The sequence below is a fragment of the Triturus cristatus genome, chromosome 3_1 (genome assembly GCF_964204655.1).
Source record: "Triturus cristatus chromosome 3_1, aTriCri1.1, whole genome shotgun sequence".
NCBI classification, from domain to species: Eukaryota; Metazoa; Chordata; class Amphibia; order Caudata; family Salamandridae; genus Triturus; species Triturus cristatus.
In genome coordinates, this window is record NC_140583.1 from 426,980,063 (window position 1) to 427,000,100 (window position 20,038).

The 20,038-nt window shown below is 40.2% G+C and overlaps 1 protein-coding gene across 1 annotated transcript in view; it reads right to left on the bottom strand.

Annotated features, from left to right (window-relative positions):
- The window catches only part of FBN1 (fibrillin 1), a 722,489-nt gene that overhangs the window by 11,249 nt on the left and 691,202 nt on the right, over positions 1-20,038 (bottom strand). The window contains exons 61-63 of the mRNA XM_085644212.1: positions 15,630-15,758; positions 9,779-9,898; positions 6,289-6,520 (exon numbers count right to left, since the gene is read on the bottom strand). Coding sequence (XP_085500338.1) covers positions 6,289-6,520; positions 9,779-9,898; positions 15,630-15,758 — 481 coding nt within the window. The remainder of the gene's footprint in view (positions 1-6,288; positions 6,521-9,778; positions 9,899-15,629; positions 15,759-20,038) is intronic.

The window sequence follows — 20,038 nt, forward strand, 5'->3', positions numbered from 1 at the left end:
AAAATGTAGACTTGCACATCTTCAACCCCTGAAATAGTGTGGAACCTAACTAACAAGTGTAAGTTACTACTAAAAAAATAAAAAACTGTACCAAGTTTAGCACCCTCCCAATAGAAAATAATGGAGGCGGGGTTTTAAATGTAAACCCCATAGGGAAAAATGTTCATTTTAATTTTATAATTGGAAATACTGAAAAATATAAATGCATAGAATTTTATGATAAAAATTAATAAAAGTTGTAGATAGTTTTAATTCCATTATAAAATATTTGTATAACTGTATTTAAAATGTATGAATTAATGTAACAAAGTTTATTAAATATAAGTACATTAATATAATAATATATGTACATTTCTTTAAATGAATTATATACATCACTGTTAATGATTATTTATGAATGATAAAATATTTTTTTCCTTTAGTTAGGAATTTATTTTTTAATTTAACCTTGCTAAAAATGTACTATATATTATATATTTTTAACATTAAACTGTATGTATTTATGTTGCTGACTATTTTAATTATTTAATTTCAGCTAACATTACTTCCTATTAGGTTTTTATTTTAAGTCCACTAACTCCATTACTTTCTATTGGAGGGTGTTGCAGTACCAGTGGTTAGCCAAGCACGGTGCTGCACTTGCTCAAGCTCTGAGCTGGAGCACTTTACTACCGTTTTCGGTCCCTTATTGGGTGTCGTAGCTTTAGAAGTGCATTTTGTGAATTGAAATTAGCTTCATTGTTTCTGTGCCGGTAGACGTCTACTTAAACCCTAAATCCCTCCCTGACTCTCTCTTAACCCCTCCCTGTTCCCCTCCTAACGTATTATCCATGTTCTAACCACTGTCCTCTGTACCTCCTACATTTACCACTAAAATGTGAAATTAGGTGCTCAGGGCAGAGCTCAGGGCAGAGCTCTCTGCACAGAAAAAGATGTAGTGGAGTAAACTCCTCATGTAGGAGTGTGAATAGCATTTTGTAGTACTACAAACCGTGCTACAAAAAGCAGATGGTGACTAGACCCCTGAAATCCTTCTTGCTTAACCAAAGAGCCGCAACCTGGTGCTCAGACATGCACTTTGAAGCTGTTCGCTCTCTGCCAGCTCACTCACTTATGCATGCATGCAGATATGCACACATACGCATGCATTCAATTTGTTGTCTATTTGGAATCAGATGTATTTTCATGGCATTTTGTATATAGCACATTTTAGGTACAGCTGAAATAAAAGAAAAGAGGTTTTATTACCTTTCTTTATGTTTTGTGTAGGACTAGCCTTTTTAAAAAAAACTCTTCCTACAAGAATTTGATGTTTTAATAGTAGAATTTTGATAAAAAATCATAACAGTCTGAATATGTAAAGTTCTTTGTGTTTTATTTAATCAGTGCAAAGTGTATCTGTACTATTTGGTTGACCTGGATATAGAGTCCTTCAAATAACACATTTCTTTACTCTATATAGGAAAGGGATGTTGTTGACGTAAGGCTATGATAAGTAATTTGCAAGGATGCCTGCAAAGAAGAATACAAATGAGGAGAAATGCACACATTTCTCCTTGTTACGCCTCACATGGGGAGATGTAGCAGTTTTGGTTTATTTCCAGGTCTACTACTTGTGGTAAATCTAGGAATGCATCAAAATCCATGTGTGTTGCGTGGGAACACCTCCCATAGAATGGCTTCCTGAGGCAGAGTAACGCAACGCAGCAATTTGCACTGCGTTGCTTTTCTTTATAAAGCCACTCGGGTCCAAGAAATGTGGACTTGCGTGGTTGATAAATTGCACTTAAGAATTGTGTTGCACATGCACCCCATTGCGTGGTGCATAAGCAACACAACCCTTTAACAAATATGGCCCATAGGGTCTTGCTAGACCAAGCAATGTTTAACAGGTGGGTATCACTTAAGTAGAGAGTCTCACACAGAGTTACTTGTATACATGCAATATGTCTTACGTATTCACAAACATGAATAGAGTGAATTTCATGGAGTAAGATTCTCACCAAGCACAACGCCTCACAGTAACAGCAAGAAGAACCCGCAGGGTAATAATTAAAACAGCCTAGTGGGAATTCCCAATCATTTTGTTTTCTCCATTATTTGTCATGCTGAAACCTATGTTTTTGGCTCAGTCCACTTGTGCTTCTGTAAAATGGCAGTCATTTTATCTTTGTGCAGTCCAGTCTGGTACAATCTGTGTGGCCTGGTGCCAATAAGGCCTACTGGTCAGTACAAGGGACATAAATTTGATTACAATATACCTTTTACATGTTGCTGGCATGTGGCCCAACAGTCCCTGTCAAAGACTGCAAAGACCTAGGGTAAACGCTCATGTAGCCTCAATTTGATCATGTGGTTTATCTCACTTTCAGCAGAGTCTACAAACCCGTTTAATTTCCAGATAATATACAAGAAGACTTCAACACAATTCAGTCCTTGCACTGAGCTTCACCTAACAAAACATAGATTGTCCACCCTGGAGCTTAGGTCTTCAAGATGTTTTTGTCACTTCAGGCTCATTTAGAGGGAGGCAAAAGAGGAGCATCTACTATAAATTTGCAGATGCTACAGCGGCCACCCTTCTTGATCCCTGCTTCTAAATGGATCTCTTCGTTTCCAACATCACAGGCTCAGTTGGCTCCATCATCAGACATCGTCTGCTGCAGTTCTTCATTCACAGGACTACCATAGTAAGAGTGTTGAAAGACCCACCAAAGTGAGGGGACGCCTCTAGTGCTATTTACTTCTGTTCACCACTGAAGTGGTAAATAGGATAAACAGGAAAAGCAACAGTCACCAATCAATAATGAAAATTCACATTAAAAATGAAAAATAAACAAAGCGACACCAATGTTCTTAGTTAGTTTGTGGATGGGGGGAGGGGGGATGGGGTTGGGTTGAATTGTGTATCATATTAATCTGCTCACTGTAAGGACAGTGCCTGCCACTAGAGGTACTGATTGATTGTCTTGTTCGCTTATAATCATTGACAAAGTTGGAAATGTTGTAATGCATAGATGGAGAGGCGGATCTTTGTAAGTTGGATACCAGATCTTGGACTAAATTCCGAAAAATGCACAGATGACGCATTGATATAGGATGCACATGTATTTTCTTTCTTGGTCTGTTCAATAAATATATAAAAAAAAAAAAATGAAAAATAAACAGCTAGAACCAGGGATACTGCGTTTTTGCTGTATTAAAACACTACCTACTTTGAAGGACTTGGCAATCCAGCCAGCATTCCATTCTTGCTGAACATAAAATTCTCTGATGAGACGGTGGTGTACTCTCAAACAGACCAGCCTATTGGCCACCAAGGAACGGGCAGAGGGAGGGGCTCTCAAATGCCCCCTCCCTTCTGCCCTTGGGGAGAACTGCTGTAATTGATCGGTTCTCCTGTCCTAACACACTTGCAGTAGCTTACTCCATTTTGAGCAGGGTGTCCACAATAGATCCAGCAGTCAATCATGGTGACAACCATCACCCACAGAGTAGCTGCTTTTCATGCATTGGGTGACAAATCATGTTTAGGGTAGCCCTGCGATATCGCAAACATAGGTATGATGGAAATTGTGACACACACAAATAGGGAAAATAATTGATATCACACATACAGGCAGCAAGAGTAAAAAATATTATAAGCCATTCTAGAGCCAGAATGACAAAATGAGCATGATCACACATAAGCAGGATAAAACCTCTCACACATAGGTAGGGGACACAGGAAGGTCAGCCATTGTGACAAAAATATTGGTATGGTCAATATTATCGAACACTAGCAGAGATAATACTTTCACATGAATAGGGAAACAATGGGGAAACTATCACCCAAACCTTTTGTGAGCACAGCACAGGCACATATGTGTTTGTGGGGACTATGGGCCTGATTACAAGTTGCCAGTGCGGAAGCAGGACCACCATGCCGCCACTTCGCTTCCATACTGCCAAACCCATGTGTGCACCATCCGCCAGATTATAACTTTTTTGTCACTGGCGGGTGGTCCTTGGCTGTCCCACAGCTGTGAAATAGGCACTGCAATGGGAAAGTCAAAGGCAGTACCTGCAAAGCATGGACTGCTGCAGTCCATGCTGTGCAGGTACTGGGGTGCATGCACATAGGGGGACACAACATGTGCCCCCCTGCATGCATTCAAGGGCCCTGAGGCAACAGGGGGCTGCATGCACCCCATGAACCTGAAGCAATAGGGGTGCCTGTAGAACCCCCATGCTTCCTCTCAGCCACGGTTTTCATGGAAAAGAAACTGCCATGAAAACCGTGGCAGAGAGGAAATGCGTAGTATGCTTGGCAGGACTGCGGTGGTCCCACCAAGCATATTCCAGCCTCAAGACCACAGCACCACGGCAAGAGATCACTGATCAATGGCCATCTGACAGCCCTAATTGTAAAAGGGTGGTCAGACCGCCAGTGCAGCGGTGGCTGGACCATCACCGCCTCACCACCGTGAATCTGGTGGTCCATGGAATGCCAGACTCATAATCAAGCCCTATGTGTGGAAAGCTTGTGCAGACCAACATTTACCAATGTTTTTAAAATGTACCAATTACAGAAAAACGTTAAGAACATTCATTATACAGGATCCTGCTTCAAATTTACATACGCATGCACACGCACTCACACACACTCGCACACACACACACAGACCGTGTCCTACTTAGGAGAGCTGTATAATATCTTTTTTAATGCATAATCATTGTTTTTTTACAAACATCACATTCTGATGCTCTCCCCACATGTCCTACACCCTTTGTTTGCAATTGTTGCCTTAAACTAACAATCACGTTTTTTTTATGTTCTTCCTGTCAGACACTTTGCACGTTCAACATTTTAAAATCTAAAAAGATGGGAATTTTGGAAAAGAAGGATCCTGCTCTAGTCCTTCATTATTTTTCATGATAGTAAAATGCACTGATCCAGTGTCCGCTAAACAGAACCATTTTCCAATAACCTTAAAAAAAAGTTGCTGTTAGTGAAAACCTAAATCCCCCAGTGGAGTTTTCTTCAGTCCTTATTAAAACGTAATTAATGCTACTGATCAAATGAGCTTTAGAATGCATACCTTCACCAACCCATCCTTATTTTCTATCTTTATGATCAAACCTGAAGTGACCATCCATACACCTTCTTACTCAACCATATTTCCAAAAAGAACTCAACCACCATAAAAAAACTATGTCAATGTTCTTGGGGCATATTAACAAAGGCCGCCGATAAATACCGCAAAGCGCGCTTAGCGCTTGCATATTTATCGCCGGCTATCTCTGGAATTTATCGCCCGGTTAGCGCGTTGTCAACAACGCGCATCGCCGAGGCGATAAAAATTCCAGAGATAGTGTGGATATCGCCGTTTTACATGGTGGAAAACGGTGATATCCTAGATGATAGGGCCTGTGGTGTTAGCCACAGAATCCACCCCCTATGTTAAGTATGCCTTAGTCAGGAATTTAACAGACGTTAAATTCCTGCGTTAAGGCATACTTAACGCGATTTAAATAATCGCTACCCTTCCTTGTTAATATCGCGAAGCTGCCTTCACGATATGTTCCCTGGTTGGCTTCACAGCCACGCCTACTTTGCATCTCATTAGCGATGCAAAGTTAGGCATTCTGGAAACGGGTGCTAAGTCAGCAAAACATGCAATAGCGTGTCTTTGCTGATAAGACGATAAAATTATCGCCGCTTTTCGGCCGAAAACGACCGCAAAAGCGGCGATAATTTTATAGCGCCGCCTTGTTAATATGCCCCCTTGTTTTTTATGTGACTTCATATATATTGAATAGCATGAGAGATGGGAGCAGGTTATGCCCCATGTAAAGGATGATGCGGCCCTCTTGACGGTTGTTAGAGTGGAGAATTGGTAATTATGGATGGAAAGAGCACAACTGGATATGAAGAGTGTGGCAGTGAAGAAATGGTCAGAAATAATTTGAAGGTGCATACAGGTGGGTATTTGTGTGATACAAGGAAGCAAAGTGAGAGGGGTAGGAACGCAGGTTGAACTTGTGACTATAAGCTATTTTCGTATCAGACGGGTATGAGAATATCTGGAAGAGATGTCTTTGAGATGTTCTTGAGTTCTTTTTTTCTAACATTATTGTATTAATGCTGTGAGTGCCCCCCTTTTGTTTAGCGTCCTTCTCAGAAACGTCCTTCTACAGAGGAACCCATTAAGGTAGCTAAAAGGTATGCTATTGATCACCAGAACAGAATAAACATACTCAAGAGAAGAACACACAAGTGGGAGTGGTGGAATTGGAATCCCTTACCCCTGTCCGATTCTGAAGTAGTCAGGTGGACATCCACAGACATAACCACCCTCGGTGTTCGAACAGCCATAGCTGCACGGCATCTGCGAGGAGCCACATTCATTAACATCTTGGCAGGCCCCAGCAAACTGCTCATACTGAAATCCTGTGGGACATGTGCACTTAAAGCTCCCCAGAGTATTGTGGCATGAAGCTCCTCCACAAATGTGGGCATTGTGGCATTCATTTTCATCTGCAATAAAAAAAACACATAACCACTTAGCAATTACAAACAGTTTGAACTCCACATTTGCTTTGTATAATCATGCTACAGTTTGGAAATGTATTTTACATCAACTAACTGGGGCTCTAAGGTCATAATTTGGAAATGAAACAAGCATGTCTGGATGAAAAAACCAAATGATTATGACTCAATAGTCCCGACACCGGCTGCCAGATAGGCAAACTGGGGCTCTGTGACAAAACACAGCTCTACGGAAAGACATTAGTGGATTGCTGCTATAAAATGTGAAGTAATTTCCAAGAGACAAAGATTTACTCAGGATAACTTCCTAAAGTCTATGATAAAAGGGTTGGTTTGGTAAAATAATTTTCTTGAACTGAAAACTGAAGTTCACCGATTAGAAATTCTAGAAATAGTAATGGATTCGTAAAGCTTCGAAAACACAGTTGCAATAGAGGGTAAGGTTTGAAGTCCAGACCAACTGCATAGTGAAATATTGAAATATGCTTAGGAATGGCGGGGCCTATCTTATTCATGACTGAGAGTGGTGGGTGTCTCTATTATTGATGACTTGGAACGTGGGGGCTCTCTATTATTGTAGTAGGAGCAATCCGAATTTCATGGCCCGTCTCTCTCAACAGAATGACTGTAGTCCTATCTGAGGAAACTTCCAATGCAGTCTTGGGGCTGCCCAATAATCCCTTAGCTCAAAAAAACCTCCCTGCACTGTCCACAGCTCACCATGACAAACATATCTTTCATAGTCAAAGAATGGGACTATGTGCTTGCTTTCAACTATTATGTCACTGGCAGCTGCCTCTCAAAAGGATTTCAGTCAAACTTCTGTCCAAGGTGCAGCAGAAAAACGACTCGGTATCAAGTAGTTACTATTGTGCTCTAAGTAATGAGCAATGTTTATGATCTAGTTAGGATTGTACATTGCTTACAAGATCCTGGTTTATGGTGCTGTAAACATTCAATTTAAGTGTTGGGAAGAGGCGTCGCAAGATTTCAAACAAGAAAGACATTTATCCTGAGTTTTTCTGCTGAAGAGAAATCTAGGTGAGATAATCTCCAGAGATCAACCATCCATGTGTGTTATGTTAAGCACCTGTAGCATTAGCCAATGGCAAGTGGCATACTGACTCAAATGTTGGTGAGGAAGCAGATTTGATGATGTGAGGCAAGTAAAAAACTGGCATTGCCCCTCATATATATCCACAGCAGAGTTGAAGACCACAAACAGCATGGCTGTTGTCACAATACATTTGCATAAGGCAGAAGGTTCTGAACCTGTTTGTAGTCCTGGTGGGGTTCGTACAGTGAGCCGCAGTGAGGAAATACTAGAAACAGATTGTGAGACTCCAGAGTATTTGGAAAGCTTGGCAGGCCTAGTCTAAAAGAAGAAGGATGTTTGTGTTTAGTCATAACATGAATCTGAATAACAAAATAAATTAAAATTAAATTAAAATCAATGTAGAGTAAGTAGGAATGGTAGAAAATATCTCTATGTAACCTTTATAAATGGCTTGTAACTAAATGTATGATTATTGAGGGAAAGGTGTTGCCTGTATCAGCATGTGGAAGATAACGTTAGCAGACTGAACTGAGAGGATGCATATGCCCCTCAACGTCAATACAGTGGTTAGTCATATCAGTAGGGGAAATGGTCATCTTCAACACCATGAAGTCCTACAGGTGCATCTGATGTAGAGTCCTTGATTGATTCATCTTAAGTGCACCAGCTATCCGAAACTGCAAACTCTAAGGTGATTATGAAAACACTATTTGAAGGGATATAATGTTCAATACAGATTAAACACAATTCAAATAAGAATGAGAGGGGACAGATTTTAGCATTTGGTATAGGCCTTAACTCTTGTTGGCTCTTCCAATTCAACCTCTTCTGGGTCACTAAAAATAATGCCAGCTGGCTCCATATGTTGCCTGCATCTCCTGTCATACATGGTACAAATGATAGAAGGTCAATTCACAATGCCACCAAGAGTCTAGCCCCGTCCCTCTTGGTCTTCAGCATACACCATGAAACTATTGCAATATGTCTATAACCTACTGTACCCTTTCAAGACAGCTTGGGAAGCACAGTAAATACATACACTAATGAACAGAATGGTACAATAAAGCGTTAGCTGTGCAGATTGTCACTTAAAACTTAGTGAAATCCAGTACAGTTCACAAATAGCTAAATTGGATGTAAAATAATTTACACCCGGAAAGTCCCTCAATGTGTACATGTTCAAAAATGGAAAGAGAACAAGATAGTGTTACTTTGTGCCTGATTAACTTAGGTTACACGTAGATATATGTGATCTACCAAAAAAAGATGGGTGGGGAAGCATGGAACGGTAACATCATTCTTTCGCGTATGAAAAATGGAAAAATGGCACTCACTAAGGAGAGGCCAAGGATAATAAATGCATATGAAAGAAGCCAAAAGCAAATTTGTTTCTGCTGATTTACAGAAAGGAGCAAATTAGTTGCTGCAATACTCCTGGAACCAAAGCAGTCTTTCTGCATTCAAAGATATAATTTAAATGCTATACTTTTATATGAAAATGATGCTTTCTCATCTAAATATCATGATGAGAAAAGTAAAATCTTTTCTGACTCTAAAGCATGTAGTACAGGTTGTGGGTGATTAGTGTGCGTATTTAAAAGAATTTCTTCCTACATATACACTATATGTTTCTTCTGTTTTGCACTCACTAACATTATTCAATTAGCACAATAACTAATTTTTGTAGCAACAAAAACTGGTCTATGTTTAAAGTTGTATGTTTTCTGGCGCCATAGCATATGTGAGGCAAACATCTTACTCCTCAGTTCCTCCAAAATACAGAATTTATTACTGTCACTTGCCAAATCAAAGCTAAGTTTGAAAACCTAATTAGAGACTCTTTGGAAGAGGTTAAAAATAAAACAGTAATTACAGAAATGTAAAGGATCGTCTAAATGTACATTCTATATTAGGGAAGTTACTTTGCATCCCCTTACAGTAGAAACCAGAATTGTCATTAAAGTCTTACATTTTGTGAAGAAATGGATGCTATTGAGATCTCTATATGTAAAAAAGCAGCGAGCCATACAATAAATTCTTACATGTCATTTACATTATAGTATTATATAGAACCTGGTTTACTTCTCATGCGTTACATGTGGGTTGTTTGAGGATTAGCTTGAAAAGTCTATTGAAACAATGTATAAAATCACATATCGCTTTAGCATTAGTAATAAATATGAACTTGCCAACACACTGATTCCATTGGTAGTGCTGGAGATATCCTTGTGGGCATCCACACCTGAATCCACCAATGATATTCTGGCAGCCGTGCTGGCACCGATGGTGTCCATCACATTCATCAACATCTAAAAAGAAGACACATTTTACCCTTTTTATCTTTATTAGCAATAGTGCTGCTAAAGTATTACATTCAGAAGAAGCCATCTTTCAGCCCAAAATACCCAAATAAGGACTCAGGTAATGAAATTTAAGTAAATTACTGAGTTTAAATTCTTGATTAGCAAGCACACAAAAAGTGATGGGGAGGAATGCTTGTAATAGGTTTAACCACTGGCAGTCCCTTGGGGTAGCATTCCAACCTATTGTTCCTTTACCCATCCTGCCACCTTCATGTGGACCCTGCCATGTGCAAATCAGTCATTACCCTGCTACAATAGAGAGCTTACCCAGCTCCACAATAGAAGCGATAATGATCCCGTTCCTGAAACCGGGGAAACCAGCAACCAACTCCAGGGCCTACAGACCACTTTCCATGTTCAAGATAGACTATAAACTACTGAGTAAAATCCTAGCAAATAGGCTCATGTAATTTATGTCCAAGCTAGTACATTGAGACCAAGCGCGATATATCCCTGGTCACAATACAGCCCTAAAGTTTAGGCGACTGCTGACGATTCTAGAAACAGACACATATGACTACGAACAAGCTGCTATATTTAGTGTCCACATTTAAAAGGCATTCAATAGCCTAGAGTGGTCATATCTCAATGGAGTAATGGAGCAGATGCAACTTGGGAGCGGGTTCCTGAACTGGAACAAGCTGCTTTATAAAGACCCCACGGAAAGAGTACGTTCAGGTCACACTGTCTATGACAAATATCCTTTTGGCAGGGGGACACATCAAGGGTGCCCCCTATCCCTGTTACTCTTTGCCCTAGCAATTGAGCCCTTGGCCTATAAAGCCCGACAAGAACTTTGGTACCAAAGGATCTGAGTGAATGATCACCATAGCAGTATATATTAATGACTGGCTACTCTTCCTGAGGAACACAAGGGAAGAGCCAAGCAAATGCTGGGTGACTTCAGGCTAAGGTGGGCGTCAATTTCCGTTCCGCTCGCGGAAATTGCGAAAATTCGACATTTTCGCGTTACGCCCGGAACGCGGAAATGTCGAAACTTCCGCGCTCCGCGAGGTAACGGAAATTGTCGCCCACCCTTACTCTTTAGTCCCCTCCGTTCTCTGCTCTTGCATCTCTCTCTGACCCCTGTGTTGTCATATTTTGTCCCCGTCTCTTTAAGCTCTCAGTGCCTCGTGCATTTCTGTCCCTCTATCCTGCCTCCTGTCTCATCCCCAGGCTCTGCCTCACCCTCGATCCTCTCTCCTCTTCAATCCTTCTGTCTCTCTAGTGCTGTGACTCCTGCCCAAGCATCTCCTGCTGACCCTTGAGACTGTTTACATTACACCCTCCTCCTGCGGCCATCTCTTGTTCCCACCTCTGCTCTCTGGACATAGTGTGTACATGCTGCCTTTCTTCTCACAGCAAGTGCCAGGAGTCAAGAGCAGGCAAACACCGGCACAAATTAAGCACTGAAGCAAGGCAGCCCCAGTTCGTCCCTCAAACTACCAGTGTAACTGCCACTACCTCTCAAGTGCCTACCAAAGTAACTCCGAGGTGGTCTCACCCTGCATTACTCACATCACACCACAAAATACCGATTAATTACGTAGATTCCTGCATAACTGCTTTTCGGTTGTTGAGAAAGTGCTTGCACGTCTTAAAGGAATTGCATTAGTGTTAATTTCCCGCATTAGCATTTCACAGCATTATTCAAACGTATTTGTTCTTGTTGATTAAAGTCACAAAATGTGGACAAACAAAACAATACACCTCACAGAAAGAAAAGATAGATAGATACAGCAGTACATGGTTAAAATAGCAAAAGTGTATGAAACTTTAAGACAACATATAAATCTGATATGTCTGTTACTGTCATGGAAAGATATAAAACTCAGAGCTCGATTACCACTCAGTGTTATAAGTACGTCTCGTGCTTACAGGCCCAGGACGAGTGAATAAAACATGTTTGAAATCCTGTGGCGCTGATTTGCATAATGAGCCAATCGAATTCTGACCACTCTGGATGTCACTTACACAGATTACTATTCCAGTGCAAACCACTGCTTCTTAATTCAGAACAGGTCTGCGTAATATGTGATGGTTAATTAATAACACATATGGTTGCATCACTTTGGGTTTTTTCTTTGTGCAAGCTGTCTCTTGGACTTCCAGACTACAATAATGCCTTCACAAATATTCTTTTCATGAACTTAAAAAAATATAAAAGCTTATCGGAAGAAACAAGTACGAACCAGGTTTAACTTCAAAATAAATAATTCAAAAGAAAACCTTCAGGTAAAGTAAATAATTTATTCTCACCTAAGCAGATCTCATAGCATTATTGCAGTAATGTTAAAAGGGCAATACTCGGAGATGCACGAACCGTGGGCCCAGGAGGAAGCACACATCATGTTTGTCCGCTTCCACATCGGATAGACATATCACACTGTCTGCTGTAGATTCACTTTAAATAGATTCTTCCAACAATTACTATCAATTAATCGAAGAAGCTGTCTGTGGGGCCTCATTGACCATGACATCTGATATATGTGTGTATTTTGCCACATTGCAGCTTTTATGACCAGAACATTCTCAAATACCATGGGCCAGCCCACACAACATATGGAAAATAGAAAATAAGCAGTTGTGTTAATTTAAAATACGCAATGTTCGATGAATATTTATGTATTAGAATAATTATTTGCTGTGTTTTGTGATGTTAGAAGTTACAGACACACATGGTCGCTGGAGACAACTCTCCTGGCCCTTTACGCAGCTGTAGTGTAGGAAAAGCACTATACATTTACCCAACGAGGTAGCACTTACTGATTAGCTAGTAGAAAGTACTCCCGTTGAGTAGAGGCATTGCCCAAAACGGTGGCATCTTCTTGGATAAATATGCAGGGCAGGATTCATTCTGGCACGATGCTCCTGTCACAAAAATTAAACCTCAACAGGAAGCACTTAAACTGAATTTGACCTTCAACTCGGGCACCTGCTTTATTTATATCTGTAAGTCTTACAGATATAAATAAAGCAGGTGCCCGAGTTGAAGGCCAAATTCAGTAACGCATTAATCAGCACAAAATCTCTGCGATCACGCGTAATTTCACGTGATCGTGGAGATTTTTTGACGTTTTGCGATATTTTACGAAAGGCACTTTCGCAAATTCCGCCCACCCTTACTTCAGGCCCAGTCCAGGATCCCAGTCAACTGGTAGATATCTAGCCTGTTTCTAACAGTGGCAAGCCAACTCCCCCCACTGGGGCTAGGGTAACTAAGATGGAAACCTGGCTGCTTTCCATTTCTATCGGGCAGCATCTTCCATGACTATAATGACCTCTTAGAGGGCAACGTGAACCTAACAATCAAAGCACTAAGGCAAAACATAGAGTTTAGGAAAACGCTCCCGCTAGCTGTGGCTGGTAGAGTGGTTCTACTATAGAGGTTAGCACTGCCCAGGCTGTTATTGTATTTCATCGTACTGAATACAGAGAAAGGTGTTCAAGGAGCTTGACTCCCTGGCCACAGAATTCATATGGGGAGCAGGCCACAGCAGAATAGCTATAACCACACCGCAACGTCGGGTCAATGACAGAGGTTTAGCGGCGCCAGAATTTGAAGAATACTAGTAGGCTGTGCAACTGCAGTGGCTCACACAATGATCAGCAGAGAGACAGGACCCAGCGAGAACGCTGGGGTTGTTTAACCTCACCTTAGACAGGTTGTGTGGGGTGCTTTTGCAAACATGACATCATGCAGCCCACGACATAAGAGAGCTTCAAGTCATGAGTAAATGCTGGATGCGTTGCCTTCAAAAGATGAGGCGTTAAATCCCTTATTCACCTTAGCTCCCCATCACCTTGCTTACCTCATTACCACATGGAAGAGACTGGAGAGGGCTGATGGAATAGGTGACAGCAGGAGTGACAAAAATAGGGAACCTCTTTAGAAACGGGGGAGCTGCTCCTGTTCGAGGAACTTCAAATGGTATTCGACTTACCACTGGGCCACTTCCTGCTTCACAGGGCAGTGACAACAGCTTTCCGCAAACACTGGAAAACTGGACTAGAAGAGCCACCCTCACACAAAACCTGCCAATATGTGGCAACCGCAGCGTGCACCTTTAGGCCAGTTTCAGCCTTTGACAGGGCGATAGGAGGGGACATCCTACTGCCATTAACAGCATTCTGTCAGCTCAACAGCAGAAGCTGGATCCTTCCAGTATTAATGGGACTCTTTGGAAGGGAGAACACCAAAGCCAGATTTGAGAATTCATGGACACAAGGAGCCAAGAGCCATTCAGACTTTGAAACATGCTGAAACAAGGCGCAACACAGGAAAACCGGAAATGGGTGGGAGGAGGGAGTTAAGAAAGCTGTTTGTTGTATTGGATAAATGCCAACTGATTAGCGAATATTACTGTGTGGCTAACATGCACCAAGCACAGGAATATGTGATGCTGCAACATAATGTCATGTACAATGTGTTCATAATCAAAATACAATAAAATCTGTTTACAAAAAAAATTACCCTGCTCCAACAGAAACAGTCCAGGTCCTCACTGAACCGGAACACAAGCAATCAAAGATTGGTTTTGCTTGATTTGGGCTCATCAGTCAGGTGTAGCTTTGTTCCAATAGCAAAGTGAGCACGGGACCCACGCCTGGCCATACCCGTCCCAGTTAGGGCGGTAAATAACATAGTACCTCAATATATAATGCCCTCACCTAAATGACCATGGGTATGCCCGGATGTGGGTCTTTTCTGCCATACAACAATCAGTGGAAATGTTTTTTTCAGTGATAACCAATTAAAAATAATTTCTGTACAGATTTAAATGCTGAAAGCAGACCCAACACCTGTACTAAATGGCTATTACACTAAACAGCTTATGCTGAATCACAAAAGAAGGTAGTACATTTCACACAGCTTTTAAATATCTTACACCTGCAGGCAAGGTTTCTGAATTCTGGGGTATGACTGTGCATTGAAATTTCCTCTGGCACAATTGTACATAGTCCAGTATTGCATTTGTGGAAAACAGAAATGCAGGAATCCAAACATTTCTGTAGGAGCTCACCATCAGGACCATCAAATGACAGGGTTGCCGAATGGAAAAGCTCCCTAGTTTTTATTTTACCCCGTGATTCTTTATTCTACGACTTTAAACTTCCAGTTTCTTTATCTCACCATTGAGGGTTTGTTTTCATCCCTTTCTCTCTTTCTCTACCTTTCTCTATCCTACTTATGGTTAAAGTTTGATGATAACAAATGTGTCCCAGTCCAAACAATTGAGGGCCTGTTGTCACCAGTTAAACCTACCCACTCAAATTAGGCACAAGAGAAAATCCTTTCCATTATATCACTCAACTTTGATGAGTAAATCTCCAATATTCTCCAGTACGAGAAAAGGTTGAAGGGGAGTTAGCGAATGGCAACAAACTCATGTATTAAATGTTCACAAACATTCCAAGCAGACACAACCTGGAACGCCCACTCCTCATCCCTTGAATGGAATTTACTCATAAACAGTAATTTTTACTCATGTGTTAAATAAATCATTTAACTCATTCACAATAATTCTGGAATAATATTGTAAATGATTTTCAGGCTTTACCGATGAAATGTAATTTTTCTCCTTAGAACTGTAAATCGACCCATTTGCCCAAATAAATTAGATTTTCAGAAACACACACATGTGAATCATCCCCCATGTGTCATTGTATAGTTTACCTTCACAACTGGAGCCACTTTGATCGAGGGAAAAGCCACGCTGACATTCACAAGCAAAGCTCCCAGGTGTATTCTGGCAAACGCCTTTAGTGCCGCAAAGTTGAGGTTCGGAAGTGCATTCGTTGTTATCTGGAAGTAAACATGGATATCAGAATGTATTTTCCTGTCACTTGACCCACCTTACTCCTTAAAGAAAAAACTACTTAAAAACGTTAGCATATCACATACGTCATGAAAATCAAACCCACCATGTTATGGATGTTCTATTTATTTATAAAGCACCAGTAAGCTAAAAGGTGAACATGTTCTCAAAGTAACGCAAAGCTTGTCCAGTGCAGCATAAAATATAGAGGAAAGCTATCTTCAAATGCATAAACACCTTTTCAAAGGAAGTCAGTGAATTGTCTCAGATGCCTTGTTGAGCATTAATATGCATAAATATGCAGCCCTTTGCCCACTCCTAGTGCTGAACTACCTTCCTCATATGTTATGTTATGTGCATTCACATAGTTCTAACACTTTGAGAGTGGGGATGTTTTGGATTCTGTATAGATGTGGGGGTGTATTTGATTTACCAAAGCTAGCAAGCTGGATTATTGGTAGATTTCTTCAAGGAGCCTATTTTAGGTGACTGACGTCAGTAAATGAAGGAACGTCTATAGCATAAACCAGCTGCAGAGCTTTAAGAAAAGGACTTAACTACAAAGTCGCGGCTGCAAAGCTAGTGCCAGTGTAGTAACAGGAGGTGAGTCAAACTAAATATGAATAAGGGACAGGCAAGGGAAGCATATATAATTACAAATTCTTTTTTATTCCATACTATCACATGGCTTTGGCACAGTTGTGTGCCCTTTGTGTGGTGTGTTCTCTCACATTTCCTTTGAGGGGGAATAGATTTAGGAGTAGCCAAAGAGCACCTCTTTATCTTTACCCTTCTCAGACAGCAGATAGGTCAAGCAAAACATAAGCATCAACTGGCTTGAATGCATATGTGGAATACTAGATATGGGTAGTAGTACACCACACCAATGGCCTCCTCAAGAAAAAGAGAATAGTTCGGGGCTGACCCAGATGATAGTTTGATGCCCATAGGGTGATATTTCCCAAATGCAACTTCATGGCTTGTTTTGGGGAAAATACATTTCTCTTATCTTATGATCGTGGAGATTACTACATGACATATCATTTTAAGACTTAGAACTGCTGGTTGCATGTCAGAATATCAACAACACAAATATTGTCTGACATAAATATCGTGGAATAATATTGTACAAAAAATAGATTTACATGACTTACTCCAGTGGAGAGCTATTTTTGTTAACATTATTTAGACACTATAATCTTGAACGACAATATTTAGACCACAATAATATGGTACCATACAGTTAGTGCTCATATGGAATGATGTAATATGTAATATTGGGGAAATATATGTCGTGTACACTAATATGACATGTAAGAGAACAATTTTGTGGTACTGTTAGAATCAATTTTAATTTGGTACACAGTGTCCCTATGTTAGCATTGCATCTGCACATGGGTATTAAAGGCTGAGCAGATGTAACTAATCTTAGACCACTGCTATACTGATGTAGAATTTGGTATAAAGAGGAATTGCCTCTTTACAGATTGTGCTTACAAGAACTTTTGGCCCTGGATCGTGACTGTGCCACATTGTGGCTTAAACAAGATATGGGCTAAACCAGTTCCATCACCAGGGGAGAAGGTAATATTCTTAAGGCACATTTTTGGTCTTATACAATGGAGTTATGGTATTGCTCTGTGAGGGTAGAATATATAATTGATTATTTTTGGAGATCAAAATTTTTCCAAATTCCAAGCCCTTTTGAGACAACATTTTTCCATATTCGCCCAAATATTGGTAAATAAAATAGAGCTATTGAATTTTACGCGTAACTGGCTACTTCTAGTTCTTTTCTGATTTTTAGAATTTTGCCTAGCGGACTTAGTACAGAAGGAAACGGAGGCTCACTGCTTTTCTTTTTAGCCCAATCATGTGGTTCAACAAATAAAAGCAGATTATACCGATATGCCGCCTGTTATGGGTTTTACAATACAAAGATGCTTTACGGATAATGAAATCTGATCTGAGAAGCTCAATTGTTTTTAGTGTGGATCTGTATTTTACATGCTTGGCACCTGCAGAGCAAGATGTAATGAACAATGAATTGTCTGTATAAATGGAGAAAAAAACTTAGGGGTATCTTGTATATATTTCTTTTATATATTTTATCACGTATGTATTTAAGGATGTTGTATTGTATTTATTGTTTCATGGTCTTTATAGCTACCAGTCAAATAGCTTTTTCTCATTTTATTTTTTCCACGGAATATGTCCTGGACTAAACAAGTTATACTTTACAGCTCACAAGGGTAGTTTCATAAAATATGGACGCAATTTCATGATCAACTGGGGACTGTCCACGACTCATGTGTTCTCATAGCAATTATTGAGCAAATATGCGATTTTTTTATTCAGGTCCTTCCATGTTTAATGCAGAGTGCTTTCCAGCTTCTATAATAGCAAATAATGTTTTTCTTGGAGGTAGATCTGATGGCATCATTGAGAAATATCATGTCTCTAATCTAGATGACTGATTCCTAAAAAGGTAAGAACATACTGTCTTTCTGAGCAGTGTAGGACCTGTTCTTTTACTCTATTAAGTGGGGACATTTTGTAGTTTTTGCCAAGTTTTTTAAAGGACCTATACTAGGAATTCAAAATGCAATTTTATCAGTATTTAAATAGCATGATAAATCCATGGAATATACATGGTCTTGCAGTTTATTTTGAAAGAAGTTTAATTCTGTTACTCTTCCAATTTATTATTTGAGACCAAAAGAGAGCTAAGGTCAATTTTTCAACTTTACATTCAGGGGCGTAGCTTGGTCAGTAAGATTGGGAGGGGGGAGGGTGAACATCAGGGTTCCTGACCATCACCCTGGCATATAATGTTAAATGTCATTGTATGACAAGCAGAGCACACGAGTTGGCCTTAAGAGGCAGTGGAAAGGGAGAAGAATATGGATTAATAGGAGTACTAAATAAGAGGTAACTCTTCAGTGGAACCAACCTGGTCCCAGTATCTGACCTCCTCTTGACTGCTATCGACCTGAACCTGTGACTTTCCCCTGGTCTAACACAACCAGATGACCACGAGTGGCGCTTTGTGCATTTTGGTGCTATTTTCACCTGAACCTTCAAAAATGTAAATCTCTGGATTTACTGATAGGCCTTTTGTCATTTTGGAGTGATTTTATTTATTGAAATGTACTCTCTTTTTCGAAGTTTGTTTGAGATTTTTCTTTTGCTGTGTTTTCACTTTATTACTGTTTATGTGCTGCATAAATACTTTACACATTGTCTCTAAATTAAGCCTGGCTAATGTTGTGCCAGGCTACCAGATGGTTAAGGACAGGTTAATTTAGTAGTTCACCCTGACAAGGACTGTGTTTATTATTCGAGTGAGGCTCCTCCCCCCTCAACTAATAATCCAATTTCTTACATTGGGGCACACTGTGACCTGCCTCGATATGGTGCACAGTCTATGTGACCACTGAAATACTCTTTGCCTTGGCTTCGCTGTCTGTAATATGGTACAGGCACAAAGGGAAAGTGAATCATCATTTGTGGGGGGCCACACCTGCATGCATGACAAAACTTCCAAAAATTGATATTATAGAAGTGGACACACATGCATGTTCAGCTCTGTCTATAATAAGAAAGTGCCTCAAAGAGCAAGAAGTAGGCACTAACGGCTATTGTGCTCCTAGGGCGTTTACTATATAGGAGCAAATTCAATAGCTAGCCCTATTTAGGTTCATCTCTTAATGGTAAAATTAGTGCAAACACTCTTTGTACTCATCCTTAACCCTAATGCTCCAATCTAAATGACCATGGACTTGGTTTATAACCCACAGTGCAATACAGTATTTTTCCCCAAGATTTTTATAGCTCGATTTAGTGCTCTTTGCATTTCATCTGGGAGCTTTATTTATTATAGGGTTTCTTCATATTGTACTAGGACCTTTTACACAGTACATTCCCTTTGCTTACTCCTGTCATAAAACAGGAAAACCTACAAAACATAGTTTGAAGTTGGATGGAGACTGGTGTAAAATGTATCATTAAAACAGGTTGAAACAAGCCAACTATATGAGGCAATATCTGGCAGTGCAATCCAGCTGAAACCCATTGGCAGCCATTAGCAATGATCACAGGCACTTGAAACTCCATAAAACAGATTCTTTTTTTTAAGTTTCTGGATTCAGAGGACCGCAGAGATGTCTTTTTTAACTGCACATGTAAAATGTACATCCAATTTCAACAAAAACTGCTGGAGTAATGAGAACATTTCTGGCACCAGTTCTTGCATCAATATAATTAA